At 39.4% G+C, this 21,666-nt stretch overlaps 1 protein-coding gene across 1 annotated transcript in view; it reads left to right on the top strand.

Moving 5' to 3' along the window:
• MSRA (methionine sulfoxide reductase A) overlaps positions 1 to 21,666 on the top strand; it is a 291,532-nt gene that overhangs the window by 174,797 nt on the left and 95,069 nt on the right. The window contains exon 4 of the mRNA XM_086461695.1: positions 3,080 to 3,184. Coding sequence (XP_086317821.1) covers positions 3,080 to 3,184 — 105 coding nt within the window. The remainder of the gene's footprint in view (positions 1 to 3,079; positions 3,185 to 21,666) is intronic.

Genomic DNA, 21,666 nt, shown 5'->3' with positions numbered 1-21,666 from the left:
AGAAATATTTCAATGATTTCTTTACAATACAGATGAGTGGTTAGCTCCTTTGATGCCTGCTTGGTTCTTCTGGTGCTGTACTGTACCAAGTGCATGAAACCCAAACTGAAATGCGATTATTCTGTTTTCATAGTTGAACTTAAGCCTGATGCGAAAAGGGAAATAAGAAGATCAACAGGGAGAACCCAATTTAAGTTCCCTTTTGCCACTGTGGCTGCAGCTGAGTCGTATTTGGCAGCGATGAGCTGTTTGTTTCCACGTGCTACTTAGGGTAACCTCGTGGTATCTTTTGATTTCTTCTTAGGGCAACATATTGCACCTGTGGAGAGATTGCTCTTGTTCTTTTCCTCTCCCCTGATGCCATTTACTCTCTGTGCTTCTTCTAGGAAATTTTGTGGTTAATCTGTCCCACGTGGAGCCTTTTACCTATCTATTTGCTCATGTGTACCCAGTTAATTGGCATAGTTTCCACTAAAATTGTGGAGAAGTAGGAGTGCTCAGCACAAATGACTAAGATTGTTCTTAGTAGAAATAGCCATGCCGTGTTCTGAAAGAAAATCCACTAGATTGTGGAAAGGCTTTGCGGAAATTTAGAGGTGAATCTGATAGGACCAGTAACATTACCTCCTTGCTTTTCCTCTGAGGATGAATATTGATTTTAAATATGCTCTAGGTTCTAACAGTCTGTTAGCCATGCATCTGAGGATTTTTTTCTCGAGGTCAGGCTATAGTTTTCAGAGTAGCACCATTATTTTCTTATTCGGAGGAAAAGAAGAAAGCTGATTCTTTGAACTTCTGGATTAGTCAGAGCAGACAGTGTTGACAAGATGTAATTGCTGCTTCAATTGAGAGGAAAGGTAATGCCTCTGTTGTTTTGAAGTTCTTTAAGAAACTCTCTTGTGATCTAAAGCTAGTCATCTTAGACAAGCAATTTGCTTCTGAGTGATAACAACCTTTCGTAAGCTTCACACTGGCTTACCAAAAAAATAAATTAAAAAAAAAGAAATAAAAAAAAAAAGAAAAGAAAGAATTGAAGTCAGAAGCCACTCCTTAATCTCTTTTTAGTTATGCAATGTACTCTTGCGAGAGCTGGACAAACCGCTGTCTGTTTGCACTCCTTCTTTATCTCGAGCCATAGCAAAAGTCCCAACCTGGGCTTTGGCTAAGGCAAACCCCATTATTTTCACTGACAGTCCATATTAAAACATGAAATCTGGAATAAATTCTACCCCTGACCTAAACTGGCCATAATATAGAAGACCATTTCACTTTGTTATTAAGCCAATTATCTCTGACTTGTATTTTTATCCTACTAAATGTATGATCCCTTTTTTGCTAACCTACCATCAGAATTTGACTTCAGATAATGAGTTGCTTCCATGGACTTCAATAGGCGCAGTGCATGTGAAAGAGGAATTGGGCCATCGTTTGCCTGGACACTACCCTGGTGGACAGGCTGACATGACTTTAGGTACAAGTTACAGGAAACTTGTATGTTTTTGTCTTTTAATCTCAGTGAGCATATCTTTGTTGCATTGTGAAACACACTAGATAGGAACCAATTTGGTTTTATCAAGATTTTCATTACAGATATCCCAGATGTGTCCCCTTTTACTCCTCTGCATTCTAGACTAAATTTAATCCCAGTCTTTTAAATCCCTTTTAATAGCTAGTCCACCCCTCTGTGCCTCATTTAGGTTTTCTTCATTTCAGGTGCCCCATTAACTGATACAATGCTGTCATACTTTTCCCTGTTATGTCTCTCTAATATATCCTAGCATCCTTTTTATTTCTTTTTCTCTTTTTTTTTTTTTTTTTTAATTATAATTTCTGTTGGTACTGAATTGCCGTTTCTACTGAACACTCCTCAGTTACTCATAGACTGTGATTTTTCTTGTTTGGTGACAGCTAATTCAGAACCTATCACTAGGCCTGATTCAGCTTGTTGTTGCACTGCATGAAATTCAACAATTCTATTGAAGTCAGTTCTGTAAATTTGAAGTTTATGCTGGTATAAATGAAATAAAAGCCTAGTCTAATGTGATCAAGGAGCTTATTAAGTCCCCACCAAAAGGCAGATATGGCTGCCCAGTTTACTTCTGTTTAGTGTTTACTTATTATGATTTAACTGAAAAATAAGATAAGGTTTCTTCCCCATTCATGCATATATTATGACAGCAAATATGCCTACATTTGTAAATTGTAAAATATATAGTATTTATAAAATATAAAATGCTTGTGTAGAACTCAGTGCAATGGACTTCCACCCTGAGATGTCTGAGCACTCGTCAATCCAACTGTTGCTTACAATTGAAGTGAAATATGTGGCCAGATCCTTCACATTTTTTGAAGCTGGGTCTTTCGATAATATTGTGAGTGATTAGACACGTAAGAAATGAAAAAAATCATGGCCGTAATATAAGTGAAAAATGAGAATAATGTGTTTTAATGTGCTGTAACACCTGCTGATCTTCCTTGAACTTCATCTGCTGTCATAAATTTCAGTCAGGCTCCCTTTGAGTCTTTCTGAAGCCCCTTAACATCAGTGGTTTGCATAATGTGAAATAGTTGGAAATTATTTGTGTGATCTTGTGTAAACATGCCCTTGAAATTTGTTTTTATAGTCAATTATTTTATCCATATATTGCCTTATGGAAATGAAGACCGGTTTTATACTGTTGAGACATCTTAGACATATACGTCTTTGTATTTTAATGTTATATTTAGAATATTTAAAAATCTTTTGTGAATTGTTGGTTACAAATATTTAAGAACTATTCATTTTTTTCTCTTGAAAGCTGACAGACTACTGCAATAACATCCCTTTCTTGCCTTATTGTCTCTCTGGTTAGTTTAATTCATGATGGCCTTGTCCAAACTAGCAGACATCTTAAGGTTGGCAGGTATATAAAATATTGTATAAAAAGGCTTAAGTATGAATGACAGTAAAACAAAACACCTTTAAGAAAAAAAAAAAAAAAGGAAAACAAAGGCTTGTGCTTTGGATCTCAATATAAAACACTGGATAGGCACTAGCTAATTCTTACTGTTAACATCTGATTTTATTTTGTTTTTTAAGGTAAAACTGGCCACACAGAGGCTGTACGAGTAGTATATCAGCCAGAAAACATCAGCTTTGAGAAACTGCTCAAGGTCTTCTGGGAGAATCATGACCCGACACAAGGTAGAGTGATGAGTGAGCCAGTATTTAATTATCTTACTAATTACAGCTGGGATAATTAGTGTTTGAGCTGCATGGAAGAGATGAACCTTGAAATCACACTGGAGCTCAAGAATATGATTGCAGACATTTACTGACAGAGAAAGAGAGGAAGAGAGAGAATGAGCGTACAGAAACTCACAATACCCCTCCTCCTTTACAGCTGTCTGTGCTGGGAAAATTCCCACAGAGAGGCACAGTAGACAATAGAAATTTTTTTTCAACTTTGATTATGACAATTTCTTCTGTAATGCCGTCTTTTGTCTCTTAAATTAAAGCATATTTCTTTGCAGCTTCAGAGCTGGTCATTTTATTTGTGCCGAGGACCTTTATCCTTCATAAAAATTTTTGCTTTCTTTTAATTTTTTTTTTAATGGCAGTGAATATCTTTTATGATTACAAATAGGGAACAAAAAGATGGAAGAGAGCATTCTAGCTATTTGCCTTATTTGAACTTTTTGATTTAATTTATCTTTCTTGGAAGAGGCTTCATGATGACATTATGCACATCTGTGTAAACATAAATGGGAAACTGTGTTGAGAAAACGTTTTATGTGTTTATATAGTTTCAATAAACATCATCCTTTCTACTATTTCCTAGAAATATTGCACACAGTAACTCATTTCAATATTTTAACAGCGAGCATAATGGCGCCACTTGTTACTACATCTGGGAACAAAAAAATGCAGATGATACCTTCAAAATGTGATACCATCCTGGGAAACGGTAACTCTGAGAAGGATCCAGGGGCTATTGTGGATAAGTGTGTTCCAGTGAGCCCAGAGCACAATGCAAAGACAAAAATGGCTGTTGCAACTCCTGCCTATATGAAAAAGGAAGCCTCAGTCAGGAGTATGAAAGCCATTTTCTGTATGTAGTGTTAGTGGAATCTCAGAACATTTTGTGCAGTTTCTGTGTTGACATACCAGGAATTACATCGATTTATTGCTGGGGACTCGAAGGAGGGACAGAAAAAGGATGTAGAGCCTAGTAAACTGTCCTGGTGCTGTGAATAAACACGTTCAACTAGTTGGAGAGACATTACACTATGATCTAGTAACCTTGAGCAGATACCTCATAGTGAGGTTGACAAGCCAACCACTGCTAAGCCATAACAGGTTCCGGTAGCTGGAAGCTGAAGTTTGAAAAGTTCCACCTTGGAATAAAAGAGTTTCACAGCTCTCAGTGTAATTAAACATTGGAGTCTTTTTCCATCACCATCCTTTCGAGCCTTTAAGATGAGATAATTTATGACTTTAAAAGAGGCGCTTGATTCAAGTCATGAGGAGAATTCTATGTCTGTGTGTCAAGTGTGGTGGCCTGTACTGTTGATTTATGAGCCTCCCTCTTCAACTCCTTCCTTTATAGTTGTATTCGGAGTCGTTTGTCCGCACCATCCATGAAATGCTTGCAGCTCTGCATTAGGACAATGATCATCTTCAAATCATGCTTCAGGGCCATTGTGGTTTGCTCGTAGGGATCAGGAAGGAGGTTTTCTCCCTACCCTGGTTGGTTTTAGGTCTTTTTTTGTTCTTTTTTTTTTGAATTGTCAGAAATTTGCCATCACCAGAAGCTGGCTTCTTTGTAATGGGCTGGTTGGATTGATGTAGCAGAGAATCCTCTTTCAGGGTAATTGGTTCATGTGTCTTGCTCACATGTTGGGATTCATCCTGATTGCCAGAGCTGGGAACTGTATAGGATTCCTCACCTTCCAGAGCAGCATGAGGAATGGATTTCTGCTGAAATAATCTGGGCAACTACCACCTAATCAGTCGTCTGCCGTGTTTGTAGTCTTGGCTTTGACAGTGTACGTTTGAGCTCTGCCTGTGGCACACATACAGTAGGTCAGTCTCTAAAGGACTTCAGTGCTTTAGGCTGAAGTTCATACGCTGGACACGATAGTATGTGGATGAGGTGTAGTAGTTGTGATAACAGGTCATATCAGGTGAATTTATGATTCCTTCTGGCTTTAAAGCAGAATAAAGTGATGACATTATGTCTTTATATTCACCTTGCATTCTCATATAACCGAGGTTCAAAAAAGTTCCAGTCTGTGCTTTCAGAAGAAGGTTGGGTGCTGGCAGATGTATGATTCACTCTTTGATTTCTGGCAACTGGGGAAACATCACCTAATTAGCCTGGGCAGAAAGCCACGCTAATGTGGCTATATTCCTTCTGGGATGCGAGCTAATATCTCCGCGTGACACTGAGCTGTGTAGATACCCGAGTCATTCACAACTCTCAGGCATCTATGTGACACTGCAGTCCTTGGTGTAAACATACCTAAGCCTTTATCTAAGCTTGGCTTAATAGAATTTCCAAAGAGTTCTTCTGTAATAATTTGCCGAAAGTGAGAGCATGACTTTATCCGCAAAGATGGCAGTCCTCTCTGAAGACTTTGCATACCCCAGGCTTGGGCAGGTTGCTTTACCTACCTATTTTTATGGTTGCTTAATGCTAATCTCTGTTCAAGATCTTTGCAAAGCTTATCACATCTCTACCACTTTCTTGATTTGAGGAAAACCTAGTCCACAAGGTCCCAAATTCAAGTTTCTTTGTTTTGTAAAATAGGGATAGTGTGTTTATGTACCCTTTCAAGTTTGAGCAGTTGGCAGTAGAAGATCTTTAAGGTGGAATTGTTTCTTTGCCTTGATTTGTATCTACTCCCTGCTTTTAGCTTGCTGTGGGAAACGTGGTTTTATCTAAAAACGCTGAAAGTGAGAGTTGTCTCTCTGACCTATGATATTTTTCTCCTTTCCCGAAGTTCAGCTGTGTGTAAAATAAGATTGTAAGTCCTATTTAGCCAGCCTTATGGGATTGCAGGACTTGATCTATCAAAGAACAGTTTTTTACTAAGCAGATAAATAAGGAAGATATCTTATTCATCAAATTCAGCACACTCTTTGGGTGAATCTAGTGTCTCATATAGGCGGTGAATGCTGGACTTGATTTTAGCACTTACTCAAAAGCATAAAAGCTTTGTCTGTGGCACTGCCTTATCTTCTCTCCAGAAGTTAAGTTAATGTCGTTTCAGCCCTCCTACCCCCAGCAGAGATAATGGACTTGTCTAATTGTTCTAATGTCATTAAACATCAAATATGTACATTCTGCTGCAGTTAAAGACCTTTCAAATATAAATCTAGATGGTACCAAGTTGCTGAAGAGTACAGACTGGCAGTCTATCATTCATTATTGTGTGAGTGTATTAATATTCAAAAGTTCTGCTTTCCAAACAGTTGGACCTCCTGCCTTCAAGATGAGACTGGCAGCTCACTGGGATTCGAATTTTCTCTGGGAGGCAGCCTGCCTCTTGTTCCATGAAGCTCTTGAGTCTGAGTATTATACAGAAGTCTATTGAAAAGCAAGAACCTTTGATCAAGGCAAATAGTCTGAGTTGAAAGAGATTCTCCCAGATGAGCATCTCCTAAGTGTGGGGCCCTGATAAAGTCCTCCTTGACTATTAATTTAGGCACTATTTTATAATTCATTACATTTGGGATACTGAAAAAGCAACAAACAAACGCCCAACTTCTGCCAAGTGACATATGGTTGTCATCTCTGTTCAGCCTCTAATACACAGATCAGCATTCCTTCTCTCCTAGGAATGATCTTATCTATAAGGGGATTGCTCTGTATAGCTCTGTAAGTGCTTGAGGTGGTTGGGTTTTTGTCATTGATGCAGAAAAAGAAAATGTGATACTCTGAAAATACTGCAAAAGAATCTTATGGCTTTTTACTTTGTATATAAGATTATTTTCCTAAAGTTTGTAGAGGTGTAGGGCAGATCCTGTGTTGCCTTGTTTTTGTGCTAAAGAGGTCATCCTCAGAGTCTTCCAGATTTTCAAGATAAAAGCCTGACTGTCTCCTTAATATTGCACCCTGTAAAATTGCAATGTGATTGCATTCTGCTGGCACCTCCATTCTGTTTGTCTAGAGGGATGTGGACTTTCAGACTGTACGTTTGTCTGTGTTGTGCCTTGGCCTGTGGTTTCACGATTGCTGTAAGCTAATGTTTGATTTAACTGTTAGGGAAAAGGGCAATTTTCTTCTCTCTCCCTGACCTGTCTGCAGGATACAACCTCTTTCTTTCTCTTGACACTGGCAATCACAAAGTTTTCTGATCAAGCTGAAAATTAACCCTGCATGAATTGAAGCGAAATGTAATTTTCAGCCAGTATTTAACATTACCAGAAGCATGACTGTTAGTGGGACCACCCTTCTGGCGTTAGCACTGTCCTACAGTGTGTGAGCCAGCTGTGAAACCCAACTGTGCTTATATTCAGGGAAGAGGATGTCATATTTTATCTGATCAGAAAGTTTGGCCACTCTTTGTGGGGTGTCAGAAACGATTTCTCCGAAACTTTGGAAAAAATATACCTGATTTCAGAGGACTCTGTCATGGTGCAGATGTGATTCCTGTAAAGCATATTGCTGTGCAGAATGATCCTGACCTTGTATGTGGTTGAAGTCCAACATGTGTCGGAGATTTCAGCCCAGTCCAAGGTGACTTTAAAGAAAGGCTCCTTGTTGCTTTCAACGGCTGTACAGAAAACAAGCAGAAGACAAAACAAATATTATTTATTTATCTTTAAAACATGTTTGGGGCAAATCAAAAATCTACTTGCCTCTTTTAGCTCTTTTCTCTCTTGAATACAATCCAAAATGGACACTTGTTTTGGTAGTTCTGGTCCCCGTGTTTGTCAAGAGTACCTACTCCTTCCCAGCCCGCAATAAATAACAACTGCAGTTCTCTGGGATGAGCCCCTGTTGTACATAAATCCCATCCTTTTTCATTGATGCTCCTTGGCTTTCTGTTTGGATTTTTGAATTAGTGGAAGGAGCTGAGAGGAAGCCAGAACTCCATAGTTTTGGCCGCCCTCTGACAGTGGCGTGAAGGACAGAGGCAACCCTGGCCACCGCTGCCCAGGAACTTCTGGAAATTTTCTTCTAGCCGTATTGGTTCTTTGAGTGTGAATATTCAAAGAACCAAAGTTAGTGGTAAGTAATCTCATTCGTCCTTTCTTTCATGAAGAAGTCCTTATCTTGCCTGTGTTTGTACAGGAAATGTAAGCAGAACTGATATTTTTCCAGCAATTGGGGACCATCTGTACTACAACAAACTCATCACCTGCCAGATTCATTCAGAACATCTCTTAGTCCATATGTCTTGTGTATCCACGATAAAGAAGAGATGCATGAGCCATTTCTCCTCCCTGTGACCTTCCAAACAGTTTGGCATTTAGCCTTAGTGCTGATACATAAATTCTCCAGATTAATATCTGTTTTTCATTGTGCTGACCCATTTTAGTTGCAGAGGGTATATTTATTTCTCACCAGTTTTGAAGGACTGTACTTTTTTTAGACATTGCATAAGGAATCTATCATCTGCAAATAATTAAAATTAGACACTAGAAATGACATTGTATTGCTAATGAGCAGATGTGTCTACTTATACCAGTGGAAGAACAGCTGTACACATAAAAAGTGCTACAGCGACCCTAAACCAGCATTATGTATTCTGCTACAGGCCTGTAACTTCATTTAGAGATTAAAGGGAAAAAAGTAATCTCTCCATATAAAATATAACCATTTTTTATCTTTTTTCTTTACATTTCTGTAACTCTCTTCCCTTTATAATTTGAATGAAATTCGCAAGTCTCAGATTAAAGCACAGAGCACCTTTGTCTTGTATTTCAAATGTTATTAAGAGCCCTGATGGTTTCAGCATTATTACAAGGTGTAACAAAAAACAGTAGAAATAGAAAATCTATTGTCACCAGACGTATTAAATATATTCAAAATAGAATTATCAGCCCCTTAGGGAGCCATTCTTGGTCCAATACTCTTCAATATTTTCATTAATGACTTGAAGGATACAGTGGAGAGGATGCTAATTAAATCTGTGGTAAAGACATTGCTAGGAGGCTGTTGGAGGAAAAGAATAAAACACAGCTCTGTGTTGATAAATTAAAAAAGCCATGGAAATCGATATGCTGAGACACAATAAAGATAAATGTATATTGGTTCATGCAGGACTGAACACTCCACAATAGAAATATGCACCGAGTCGTTTGATAGGAGACAGTGTCTTCTATTGCCTTCAGGTTCTTCTAATTCCTGCTCTTTCCAATGGTGGGACATAGTTGACTGATGTCTACCCATCCCACTAGCAACCAATTTAGTAGTCCTTTGCCCATAATCACCTCATAAATACCTGTGGTCTATACTTTTTGCAAAGTACCAAAATAGTCTTTGCCAGTGCTGCTTAACAAGCATTGCACTTTGAGAATGCAACTTCATTTCTTTCATGAACTGAAATGCCTAATGATATGTTGGTCCCTTTCTTTGTCCTTTCTCTAGAACTAAATATGCATTAAAAATAAATACGTATTATTAGGCTGCTTTGCGTCCCCAGGAATTTTAGCTGTCATGACCTAATTTGCATATTAGACTCTTTTTTTTCCATATAAATTAGAATAGACTTTTTCTGACCTATATTTCCAGTTTAGGAGATGTTGTTTTTCTGTATCGCAGCGAGAAGCTGAGATTTGACTCTGCATCTTTTTTAATGAAGGGGTTTATTAGCCAATGCAGTGGTTGCTGAGATGGCTGAATAGTTTGAAGTGAGTGGTGCTGAATCAATTCTGGCTCAAAGGCAAAAGTCCTTCTGGGCTCGGATTCTTCTTACCTTTAGTCTATTTATTTTATATCTGATAATGAAGTGTTAACCAGTTCTCCGGAACTACTAAAAATTAACTTCATCTTTCAGTATTGCTATAGTCAGTAATAGAATGGTTCTGTGAAGATGAGAAAAGCCATGGCATTGGACTTTTGTGCCACTGAAGATGACACTGTGACTGTTATACTGTGGGAAACATGAACCCACCGCTTACCTGAAGGGAGGGTAGATTTAGACTAGATATAAGGAAGGAATTTTTTACAATGAGGATGGTGAGACACTGCCACAGGCTGCCCAGAGAGGTGGTAGGTGCCTCATCACTGGAAACATTCCAGGTCAGGCTGGACAGGGCTCTGAGCACCCTGGTCTAGCTGAAGGTGTCCCTGCTCACTGCAGGGGGCGATGCACTAGATGGCCTTTAAAGGTTCCTTCCCACCCAAACCATTCTGTGATTCCTTTTGTTCATAAAGCCTGTATCTGCTAAGGACAACTTTGGAAAATGTTTTTATTCTATTAAAGTCTTCCTCAGGATCGTTTCTGGGTTGTTTTGTAATTATAGCATAGCTGTGTTTGTAATTGAGGGGAGGAAGAGGAAGGGATGAAGGAAGGAATCTTCGTTTTAACTCAGGCTTGTTGATTTGTAACTGCTGTAGGAAAATCTGAACTTCTCAATGCTTAGGAGTTCTCAGTGCTTAGGACTGTCTTCATTAGCTTTAAAATATCCGTGAAGTCAATGGGCATGTGGTGTGAATAATAGCATCTAGATTTCCATGTATGTTTATAGAATTAGGAAAGAGCAACCTTAGAAGGTCTTTTTCTGCAGAATTTTTTTTTTTTGATGGACTGTTCCTAATCTTCATACAAGGAAAGTGGCAAAGTCAAAACAAAGTAATACCAAACGTTCTTTTCTTCTTCAAATAACCCACTAGTGAATTTACTGTACTTGGGTCTAGAAATCTGAGGCACTGAAGCATGGCATCATTAATCATAGTTTACGGTGATTATTAGTAGGCTTTTAATCTTTGTTTTCATGTATAATTAGGTACAAGAGGTCAAAGCTGACTCTCTTCTAAACAACAATATTTTCAGTGAATGACTGTTTTTCTCTGCCTGCAATTTTCTCTCGCATATTTATAAGAGCATACTTGTCTGTGTTTTGAAAGAGCAGTGTCCCATGAGTTTATCTGCTGATAAAAGCAAATGACAACACTGTTATTTTTATTATCACTGATTATTTTTATTACTATTGCAATAACACCTGGTGGAGCATAGTAGGTTTAGATTCATAGTGCTAACACATGCTTAAATTTAGGCAACAGATAAATGAAGAGAAAGGAAAAGGCACATAAAGAAAACAATAGCAAATCTGTGTGATTATGTAGCTGAGCTCCATGTAGTACCTGATCTGAATTGCTGTATTTCTTAATTTTATTTTCTCACATGATCGGTAGTTGCCCAGATTTTTGTAAGCATCACACACCACAGCTAGTCCATCAAGAAAAGAGGCAATGAGCGCCCAGTTGAGATGCCCAGAGTGAAATGTCTTTTGCCATGTCAGATCCTCTTGCACATTCTGCCTGGTTTCCTGTTGTGCTTTAGAAAATAAGGGGGTCCCTTATGCCCTGTGTCATTAACGGTTGGACTTGATGATCTCAGAGGTCTATTCCAACCTAATGGTTCTATGATTCTATGATTCTGTGTCCTCCAGTCTCTTCCAGACATCTCTGCTCTATGCATTTATTTGGTTTTGAAGGCTATGAAGATCTTTGATCAGATTTGTCTGACCAGCATAGACACATCAGATGGGATAAAGACTGAAGTAAAGCCACCGAAATTTAGGTGTTTCCATAAGCATGGAGGGTCTCAGCTCCCATGATTGTCAGTAGAGATCTAGTTGACTTGCTCCAAAGTAGGCACCTATGTTTGGTCAGCTTTTGGTTGCCTAAACCTGGAAGCTTAGTTCCAGCTGCACGGATAAATGTTGTTAAAAGATTTCACTCCCATCCCAAGTTCATCCAGCCCTGAGACAGATTTTTAAGAGAAGGCACCTGTGAAAGGGTCTAGTGTCTGTTTATGACAGAAAAAGTCTAAAAACTTGGCTAGAACTAGTCATCTAACTTTTGATTAAAGTTAAGTAAAAAAAAGTTTCATGCCATTAAGGGTGACTTATGTATATATTCACCATTCTATTTGCCTGTTCTGTGCACTACTGCTAAAGGCGTATTTTCAATTAATAATTAGAAATGGATTAAAATTCGTATCTGCCAGTGACATTTAATACTTAATTTTTGTGACATTCATCAAAAACTAACCTGTGGTTTTTGTGGGCTCAAGTAGATCATGCACTTCCTTCAAAGGTCAAAGAGCATTCAAAAATGCATTTAAGCAATTATATATCTGAATGAATTAAGAAATAATGAAGCATACAGACAACGCTTCTTTCAAACCAAGTCTTCAGTCAGACTTTCTAGTTTTGTAAAATGTCCGAAGTATCTTGAGAAGCAATGTCATTCATTTTATAACTTTTGAATAACAATGCTATTAAAAACAGAAGAGAATTTGTCAGAGACAGAGCTGAGGCTGATAGACTACCACACCTTCTTGGAGACAGCCTGTCATTTCCGCTAACAGACAAAAGGGAGACCTGATAACTCGTCATGGCCCAAAACTGATAATGTTGGAGGCCTGCATAAAGTCCCTGGTATACCATATGGGAACGTCTCTGTGAACAACTAAGGGGAAAGCAATAGTTATTGACCTACATAAAATCCGTGTGATATTTATGCTTCTCCTTTACTGGCAAAAAAACCCAAAACGTAGCATATGGACAAGCACAAGGTGAAAGTTGGAAACAGAAAAAAGTGGCGGGTGTTTTGCTGGATTGAAACCTACCACTGCAGAGTTACGCATTCTGAGAGTTGCCCGTTTATTTCATACTGAATATAAAGCAGGCTGCCAAAGCTATGGAGACCAACGCCCAGAAAATGGGTTTGGTGAATGCAGAGGAGAAGGGGAGATTTATTCCAGATGGAAGAAGAAGGAGGTGAAGAATCTCCTGAGAGTGTTTCTCTTGTGACCTTCTATTTCTTGGATGACTTTTCCCAGCAGATGCTAGGGTGAGCCATACAAATTTAGTATGGTGTGATGATAGTACGTGAATCACAGAATGGGTTGGGTTGGGAGGGACCTTCAAAGATCATCTAGTCCAACCTCTCTGCCCTAGTTAGGGACCTCTTTCACTAGGTCACGTTGCTCAAAGCCCCATCCCAACTGACCCTGAACGCTTCCAGGGATGGGGCGCCCACAATTTCTCTGGGCAACCTATTCCAGTGCCTCACCACCCTCTTGTAAATAATTTCTTTCTTATGTCTGATATAGTATAGAATAGAATAGAATAGTTTAGTTCAGTTTAGTTTAGTTTAGTTTAGATGGAAGGGGCATACAGTGATCATCTAGTCCAACTGCCTGACCGCTCCAGGGCTGACCAAAAGTCAAAGCATGTTGTTATGGACGTTGGCCAATGTGGTCATATTGTAATGTTTTATCATATTGCAATGCTGTCAGACCTTTTGGAGAGGATGTCATTAGGGTCTACAGGTAGTGACGGCCTACTCTTTACCTCTGTCACTGTACTAACTGCCCTTCTCCCCAGTGAGTTGGGATAGGAAATTGCCTAAGAGATGAGGAAGCTGTGGAAGGCCTGGCAGGGAAATTTATTTCATCACAAGGTGAGACTGTTTCCTTTTAGCCCAATCCCCCAGCCCCTCTTTTCTTGGCTGTTCCTCACCCTGTCTCACAAACCTGTTTTCACGCCTTCTGCCTCTCAGTTCTTCTCTGGTATTTTGCTGGAAGAGAGGAAGAAGGCCTTCCTCCTCACATCTGCACAGAAAGGCAGTGCACCTATCACTGCTACAACTCTAAGGAGAAGGCAGAGGTGTCATGGAATCATAGAATCATAAAAAGTTTGGTTTGGAAGGGACCTTTAAAGGCCATCTAGTCCCACCTGCTGCAGAGAGCAGGGACATCTTCAACTAGATCAGGCTGCTCAGAGCCCCGTCCAGCTTGACCTGGAATGTTTCCAGAGATGGGGCTTCTACCACCTGTCTGGGCAGCCTGTGCCAGTGTTTCACCACTCTCATTGTAAAAAATTCCTTCCTTAGATCGAGTCTAAATCTACAGTCCTTTAGTTTAAAATCACTAAATCTTGTACTATCACTTCACTCCCTGCTAAAAAGATTGCCCCCACCTCCCCTGCAGCCCCCTTTCAGCACTGAAGGCCGCTCTAAGGTCTCCCCGGAGCCTTCTCTTCTCCAGGCTGAACACCCCCACCTCTCTCAGCCTGTCCTCACAGGGGAGCTGCTCCAGCCCCCTCAGCATCTTCGTGGCCTCCTCTGGACCCGCTCGAGCAGGTCCATGTCTGTCTTGTGCTGGTGCCCCCAGAGCTGGACGCAGCCCTGCAGGGGGGGTCTCACCAGAGCAGAGCAGAGGGGCAGAATCCCCTCCCTCGCCCTGCTGCCCACGCTGCTCTGGATGCAGCCCAGGATGCAGTTGGCTTTCTGGGCTGTGAGCGCCCATTGCTGGGTCATATTCAGCTTTTCATCCACCAACACCCCCAAGCCCTTCTGCCCAGGGCTGCTCTCGATCCCTTCATCTTCCAGCCTGTGTTGATATCAGGGATTGCCCTGACCCAAGTGCAGGATCTTGCACTTGTTGAACCTCATGAGGTTCATATAGGCCTACTTCTCAAGGTTGTCCACATCCCTCTGGATGGCATCCCATCCCTCATGTAGTTGGAGACATGCCTGGCCACACCAAGAGAGGGACATTACTGCCGTGACAGGTTCTGCAGATTCAAGGCTTTATGAAGCTGCTCTTTTTCCTTGTTATTTTGGTTTTGTTATAGCAGCATGTTGGCCATCTGTGGTGGGAACAGACAAGATTTCTTGTTGCAGCAAACTGGTGACAGCAACTCATCCCACTCCCATGAAATGTCATTGCCAAAAGAGTGAGGGAGTGTGTTCTCCTGTGTCTCCATCCATGTTTCTGGGGATGTGATGGCATTAATGGAGAATCCATGGTCTGAAAAACTCTCTACTGTCATTGTTATCATTATTTCACATAGTGAGAGTTGTATTGACCATCATCAACAAGCTTATTTACACTAGCAGTGGCAGTCTTAAGGAAGTAAGTATTTTGTGATCTTTGTCCTTGGGGGTATTCAAAACTGGACCAGACAAGGCCCTGGACAACCTGCTTTAGCTGACACTACTTTGGGCAGAGTAGTTGGACTAGAGACCTCCATATATCCCTTCCAACCTCACCAAATCTGTGATTCTGTTTTAGTTTCAAAGCTACACCAGAAAAACTGTAATCTGGTGGTTTGATGAAGGTTAAAGATGAAAGAAAAAAGTACTTTTAACCAGACATTTTTGCTGAAGTAAATTATTAAAAATATTGGTATAGCCACGATGTCCTAAGTACATGTGAAGTCAGAATTTAAGTTAGTATTTGCTGCCTTGATCCCAAACTAAATGGAGAAGACCAAAAGTATAGTTTCCTCCTTGACACTGAAAACCATGTGTATTGAAAGCTTTGTAAACCTTGTGGTCTGTTGACAACATAAAAGTTTTTCTTTAATATGTAGAAGCTAATTAATGTATTGTAACCTTCTGAAGATACTCTTTTGTATTTCATCTATCCTTCGTGCACCTCAGCACCTTGAAAATCATCAAGAACTCTCAATCCACAGCACGGTAACTAACTTCTTTTCTATTAACATTTTCCTCCTTTAATCATATGCTATAAAGAGTTTTACTTTCCCATGGCAACTTTTAAGCTGTATAGATGTAATCATTACAGTGAGTGATGACATCAAGCCAGGGTGACATGGTGCAATTGATTTTTACTAAATAATTATATGATGAGCTGGAAGAAGGAGTTTTATTAGTCTTAACTTAGCAAGGATTGATTGGGGAAAAGAAAATGACCAATCAGTATATCAGGTTTCTGCGCATATAAGAAAATAAGTGACAGCTGCAGAAAAGTCTATAAATCACAGAAAAAATTATGATAAAAATAAGAGCTATGAACTGCCCTTTAAAATTTCACTGCGTGGCACAGAAGAGTTTAACAGACCTTAGTCATTTATCTCCATTATGCTTGGGATCCTCTGAGAATAGCAAGGTTGAGGAATGATGCCATTACATTTTTTATTATTTTTAAATGGAAAGAAGCTAAGGATTGTTGTATAAGTACTGCTTTCAAGTCATTAGAGGGTTGAGTCTTCAAAAGAAATCCTTGATTTAGCCAATAAAATAAATGAAGTATATTTGCTGTAGTCTTCTGTAGGCAGTATATTAAAAAAATCACCATTTTGAAACAAGTGTTCTTTTTAGTAATTTCTAAAGGGAAAAAAAAAAGTATAGTACTGGGAAATACGTGTTTCTGTGAATGTTGTAGATATTGCTCTTTCTTATTGACCTGAAGATACTCTGGAGTTAGACAAGAATGACAATGACCTACCTAAGATGCATCTCAACAAAACCTCAAACTGTAGCTAAAACTAGTGTAACTGCTTGAAAGGGGCGACTCTTTCCCCTAGCCATGAAGACTCTGTAGGTTTGACAAGGCGTAGAAACTATGAAGGAAAAGGCATTGAATACTGAATAGAAGCAGGGATGCTTTCATATATTCTAGTCATTCAGATCAAAGGAGTGCTAGTATTTACTACTTTGATGCCCAAGAATATGAGGAAGACGAAAACTAAGTCATTCCTACCCAGGTGCCTGAGCAGATACCAAAGTGTTGGTAAAAGGGACATTTTAGAGCCATTTCTTTGACTGCTATCTACATTTTGGCAAATATTTTTTTTTTCCAGTGGCAGTGTGTTGGTACTCCATGGCAATGCCAATCTGGGAATCATTCCTTTTGCAGGATCTGGGAGACCATCACAGCTCCCTATCCTTCCCGTCTACCATCCAGTGGCAACAAATTTCTGTTTCATTTATGTCAGAGCAAGCACTCAGCTCTTGAGGGCATTTTTTGATTAATTGGTGTTCTGGTCTCTGCTGGCACAGTGAGGAAATTTTATGTTCTCCAGAGTGGTCCAGGCTGAAAACCACTGAGGTGCTTTGGTCAGCCAAAGTGAAATTCCTAAATACGATCCATGCCCAAGCTCTAAACACATTCAAAGCTCCAGATGCCCTCATCATCACTGATTCTCCAGAGACAAGAGCTTACAAGGACTGGCCAGTTCTCACACAGGCTTTGGGCTTATACTGTTTGGCACCGTGCAGCCGTATCCAAAAACATGTATTTTTGACTCTTCCTAGAGAGGTGCAATTTCTGTGCTTTTCTATCAGTTTTAAAATCAGCCTCTCTATCTAAACATCTCTTTGATAAGAGATTTTATGGCTGTTCTCAGCATAGCAGCCAATTTTCTTTGTTTCAGGCATCAACAGCAAGTGCCAGCCTTTTGACTCCAGGGTATATTTGTTCCTGTTACTGTTGGAGGTGTTCCTGATCATCTGGTCAGGGAGACAGATATTCACCTTTTTGCCAGTTACTGTCTGCACCATTAATGTTAGTAAAGTACAACCAGATAAAATGGGGTGATCTTGCAAATCCTGGTCTAGCGAAGAGGGTTCTGGTGTCAGAATCTTGGAGGACCTGAAGTGAAGCTCAAGGATTTGCCTCTGCTTTGGATCTTCTTACACCACATACAAATCAGGTACATCACCCAGGTTTTGGCTTCCTCTGCATCACAGCAGGGACATTGGGTAGCCCTTGAAACTGCCTGGTTGTCTCTAGTTACAGCAATTCTGATCAACGCTGGGAACGAGTACTCTGGATACACCTTTGTGACAAAGTGGAGCAGGTCTGATGGGGCATGTAAGATGACATTCTGCTTTCAGGCCTCTGGGAGCTTTTCCTCAAACTACCTCTTGGTGAGAAATGGTCTTGAGATCACTCAAAGTGTATCTGCTGGTCATTACAGCTGTATTGTTTCATTATGTGCAAAGCTTCTGAAAGAGTTGGTGAAGGTCTTTCTTCTTGTCAGAGATCTCATTCCTCAGTGTTAATGTATTTTGTTAACAGCTTTATGAAGGAACCTCGTTATCATCTCAGCCTAGGATGAAAAGGTGGTTCAGGCTCTACTGACAGATTTACCCATATATTATATCCTTGAGGAAAAGAGTAATCTCCTGGCTTTACCCTAAATTCTGTCCCTAAATTGGCAGGCTTTGCACAGAGTGACTTTAAGACATCTAGCAGAAGAACAGTTGTAGGCAACCAGCATTTCCCTGCCAAGAAGATCCAGCTGCAATGAAGATGTTCTGTAGGAATTATTCCTTCTTTCAGTAGTGAAGATTTAGACAAACCTGAATCACTGGTTTGATTTGGAACTAAAGCAAAATCGTATGTGTCTCTCAAAAATGGAGTTTGGCACAGGTGAAAAAAAAAGCACCTTCCTTTTTCTTGAGTGCAAATGTCTTATTCTGATAAAATTATTTGTAGAGAATTTTTGTGGGAAATCTGATCCTGAAATGCATCCATCAGTGATAATAAATATTGCTTTAATCCGTCCAATCCATAATGCTAAGAGCTTTTTTCATTTGTCTATGAAAATGTAACAAAAGTAGTGGTCATTCAAAGTACTTCTAAATCTCAATGTTTTTACAATGTCTGATTCCAGTTTGCAATAGATACTGTTCTGAAGGGTGTTTTTAACAAATATGTTTAAGTCCTCTTTAATTATGTGGGACCTTGTAGGCAAGGTAAGTGACTTGAAGCCCGTGGAGATTATTTGTGAAATTAGTTGTATTAATATAAACGTAAAACAAATTTCTTGACTTCAGTGGAACCATTTTGGTGCACAGACGATCAGAGGTTCATTCGTTGTCTGAGCAGAAAACTTTTTCAGAGTCTAATGTGCATATAGAGTAGCTAGAATCAATGGCAGCCATGTTGATAATCCTTTGCAAGAATGGCTTTTGATTTAGCACTACACAGTATCTTCCAACACATCTACCATCTTTATTAAATTAATTATTCGTGTTTTCTCTTTCTTATCTGAAGCCTAATGTGTGTAACTGTGGTGTTATGTTAACAGAGAGAGACAGAGTGTCATGGTAAACAAAATAAGACAGACATTTCAGAAATGCAAGGAAAGTTAACAACAGATGACATTATGGAGTTTTTAGATAGCCAGGCAGAGATGATTTTTTATTTAGTAGACTTTCTTTCTGACAAAGAGAAGATTGTTAAGCTCAATCATCCTACCACAGTTGTTTAATAAATTGAATTTCTTGCCTTGTTTGCTACTCATTGAGTTAGTGAAGCTCAACAAGTAAGACTTGCCAGAGGGTTTTAAAAAATCGGTGATGGACCCTTGAGAAGTAAGTTTCTACATGTGAGGCACATTACAAATAACAGCATCAAGAGTGGCAATTGATTATGTCTGTACACAATTTATTTTGTTTTATTATCTCATAGTCTTTGTGGCTTAGATAATGTATTAGCTACTTATTGTGGGAGATTTAGGTACAAATTAATTTAAGTAACAAGAAAAATTAACTGACATTTTGGCTTAGATGATTGATCACATTAAAGCTACACATTGTGGGTAATACTTACAATACCTGTTCAGTCTTCTTCATAGCTCGTGGATGGTTTAACAGTGCAAGCCAACACTTGAGTTCTCGGAGAGGCCATTATTATCTCACAGTCTGACCTCCTTAACTTCATCATTTCATCACTGACCTCATACAGCTCTTTGAGCTTTGGTATGTCTTTGGGGAAAATATATATCCTAGATGTGAAGCCCTCAGGAAAGGGATGTGGCTTTAGGTGCATTGTACCCATGAGAAATGTCTTCACGGTTTGAATTTTGCCTTATTTCCCACCTGGATTTTATGTACTTTGACTTTCGGTTGTCCTACCTATGTATGTGTTTGTAAATCAGTTCTCCTCTTAACCTTCCCTTCATTAAATTAATTAGGCTGACCACTTCCCTATTACTATGTAACGGTGCACATACATATATTAAATAATCTTGTTTGCCTTCTTACTCAGAGCACTGCGCACCTGAGCTCATACTAAACCCGTGCTCTTGAAGCGCATGCTAGAAACTGGCGTACTATATAGTGATCCTCCATTTATAGAGATTTTTGTAATCTACTCCCTAGTCGGTTGTTAAGTAGTTTGTTAAGCAATAAATAGATTTGTAGAATGCTAATGCTTAAGCTCAAGCATCAATCAGCATTAGCATATCCTGGCAAAACTAATGCTTTACTGGCCTGTGTTCATTTTATGCTTAACTATTCAGTAGCACTGGCTTTACAAGAGCTCCCTATCACCCTGAAATAACTTGCAAAGAAATAAACAAAATATTCTCTCCCTTGCAGACCACACTATTAAGTATTGATGAAGAACGTCGTTGTTGTTCCTGTGTGTAATAATGGAACATTTTAGCAGTTAAAAAGTAACCCAAATAATCAGAAAACTCCGTAACATTTTTCAAAATCACATCCTTTGATGCGTACCGTTGGTCACTAAATGGAATTTTTGTCCAAATGTGTTTTTGAGAACATTTCTGCATCTTCTAGTTCATAAATATTTCAGCCAGATTTCAATTGTTTATTGTATTGACCTTTAAACCATTTGTCAGTATCTTTGGAAAGTACAAGAGAGATGAAAGTTATCGTGTTTTAATGAGTAGTATTATGTTGATAGCATCTTTTTCCCCCCAGTATCACAGGTTTTTTTCTCTACCCTCTGCCCTTTGCTAGGGGGATATCAGGACGTACAGGTTTTTTTCCATTTCATGTCCATAGTCCTGAGAGTCGATGGTAATCTTCAAAGGGGCTTCTGTAGTCTGGTGGCAGTCAAAGGACAAATCCTGATGATTTCCAGTTTGTCTTGGGTTGCAGGCATGTGGGAAGAGTCTGCTTCTCTGAGGCTGCTTCAGAAGCTCCAGCTTTTTCACTCACCCAAGTTCGCATACAACACCAGCCAAACTCAAAATTAACACATTTTATTCAAAGCAAAAAGTTAGAACCTTGAACGCGAATTTGGCAACGAGGTATGAAAGACAGAAAGTGCACAACTGCAATTGCAGTTGCAAAACTGCTTCTCCAGCTCATTCTTAATGCCAAAGCTCCTCTCTAACTTTTGACTTTGTGGAATGATCCACAGCAAAGCTGGCTTGCAGTATTGCTGCTGGAGGGGATGGGAATGGATAGCGATGAGAGGCAGCAATGCATTTGGCCAGCACGGCTGCCTAAGACTGCATAATGCCAAACTGTGCCAGGGCTAGTCACCTAAGGGGATAGTAATCTTCCCCCTGCTTTGGCCCATTATTTCATAGTTTCATAGGTAGAATCCATCTCATATTTTGGAAATTCGTACATGAGCAACTTCACATAATTAGGCTTTTGAAGGGATTATACCTATCAGCAGTAAAGGGGCTAATCCTTGTACCACAATTGCTGATTTATGGTGTAATTTTGAGGAGTTACTGAGTATGTATAAGTAGGGTTTTGTTTTCATAACATTAGATACAAAGAGTATTACATATATATCTTTGTTTTCTACTTCTCCAAAATTAAAAAAAAAATGTGGAAGGGTTGCTGTTCCTAAACGTTACTCACTCTATAACAGTACTAGCATAGCCAGATTTTCTCCAAACCTCCTTAGCATATTTATCTATCAGAGACCTCTTTGGAGCTCAGATTTAAGCGCTTCATAAAAGTCATTCCTTCTGTC

Source organism: Leptosomus discolor, chromosome 2 (genome assembly GCF_034619465.1).
Source record: "Leptosomus discolor isolate bLepDis1 chromosome 2, bLepDis1.hap2, whole genome shotgun sequence".
NCBI classification, from domain to species: Eukaryota; Metazoa; Chordata; class Aves; order Leptosomiformes; family Leptosomidae; genus Leptosomus; species Leptosomus discolor.
This window is presented reverse-complemented; position numbering and strand designations above follow the sequence as displayed.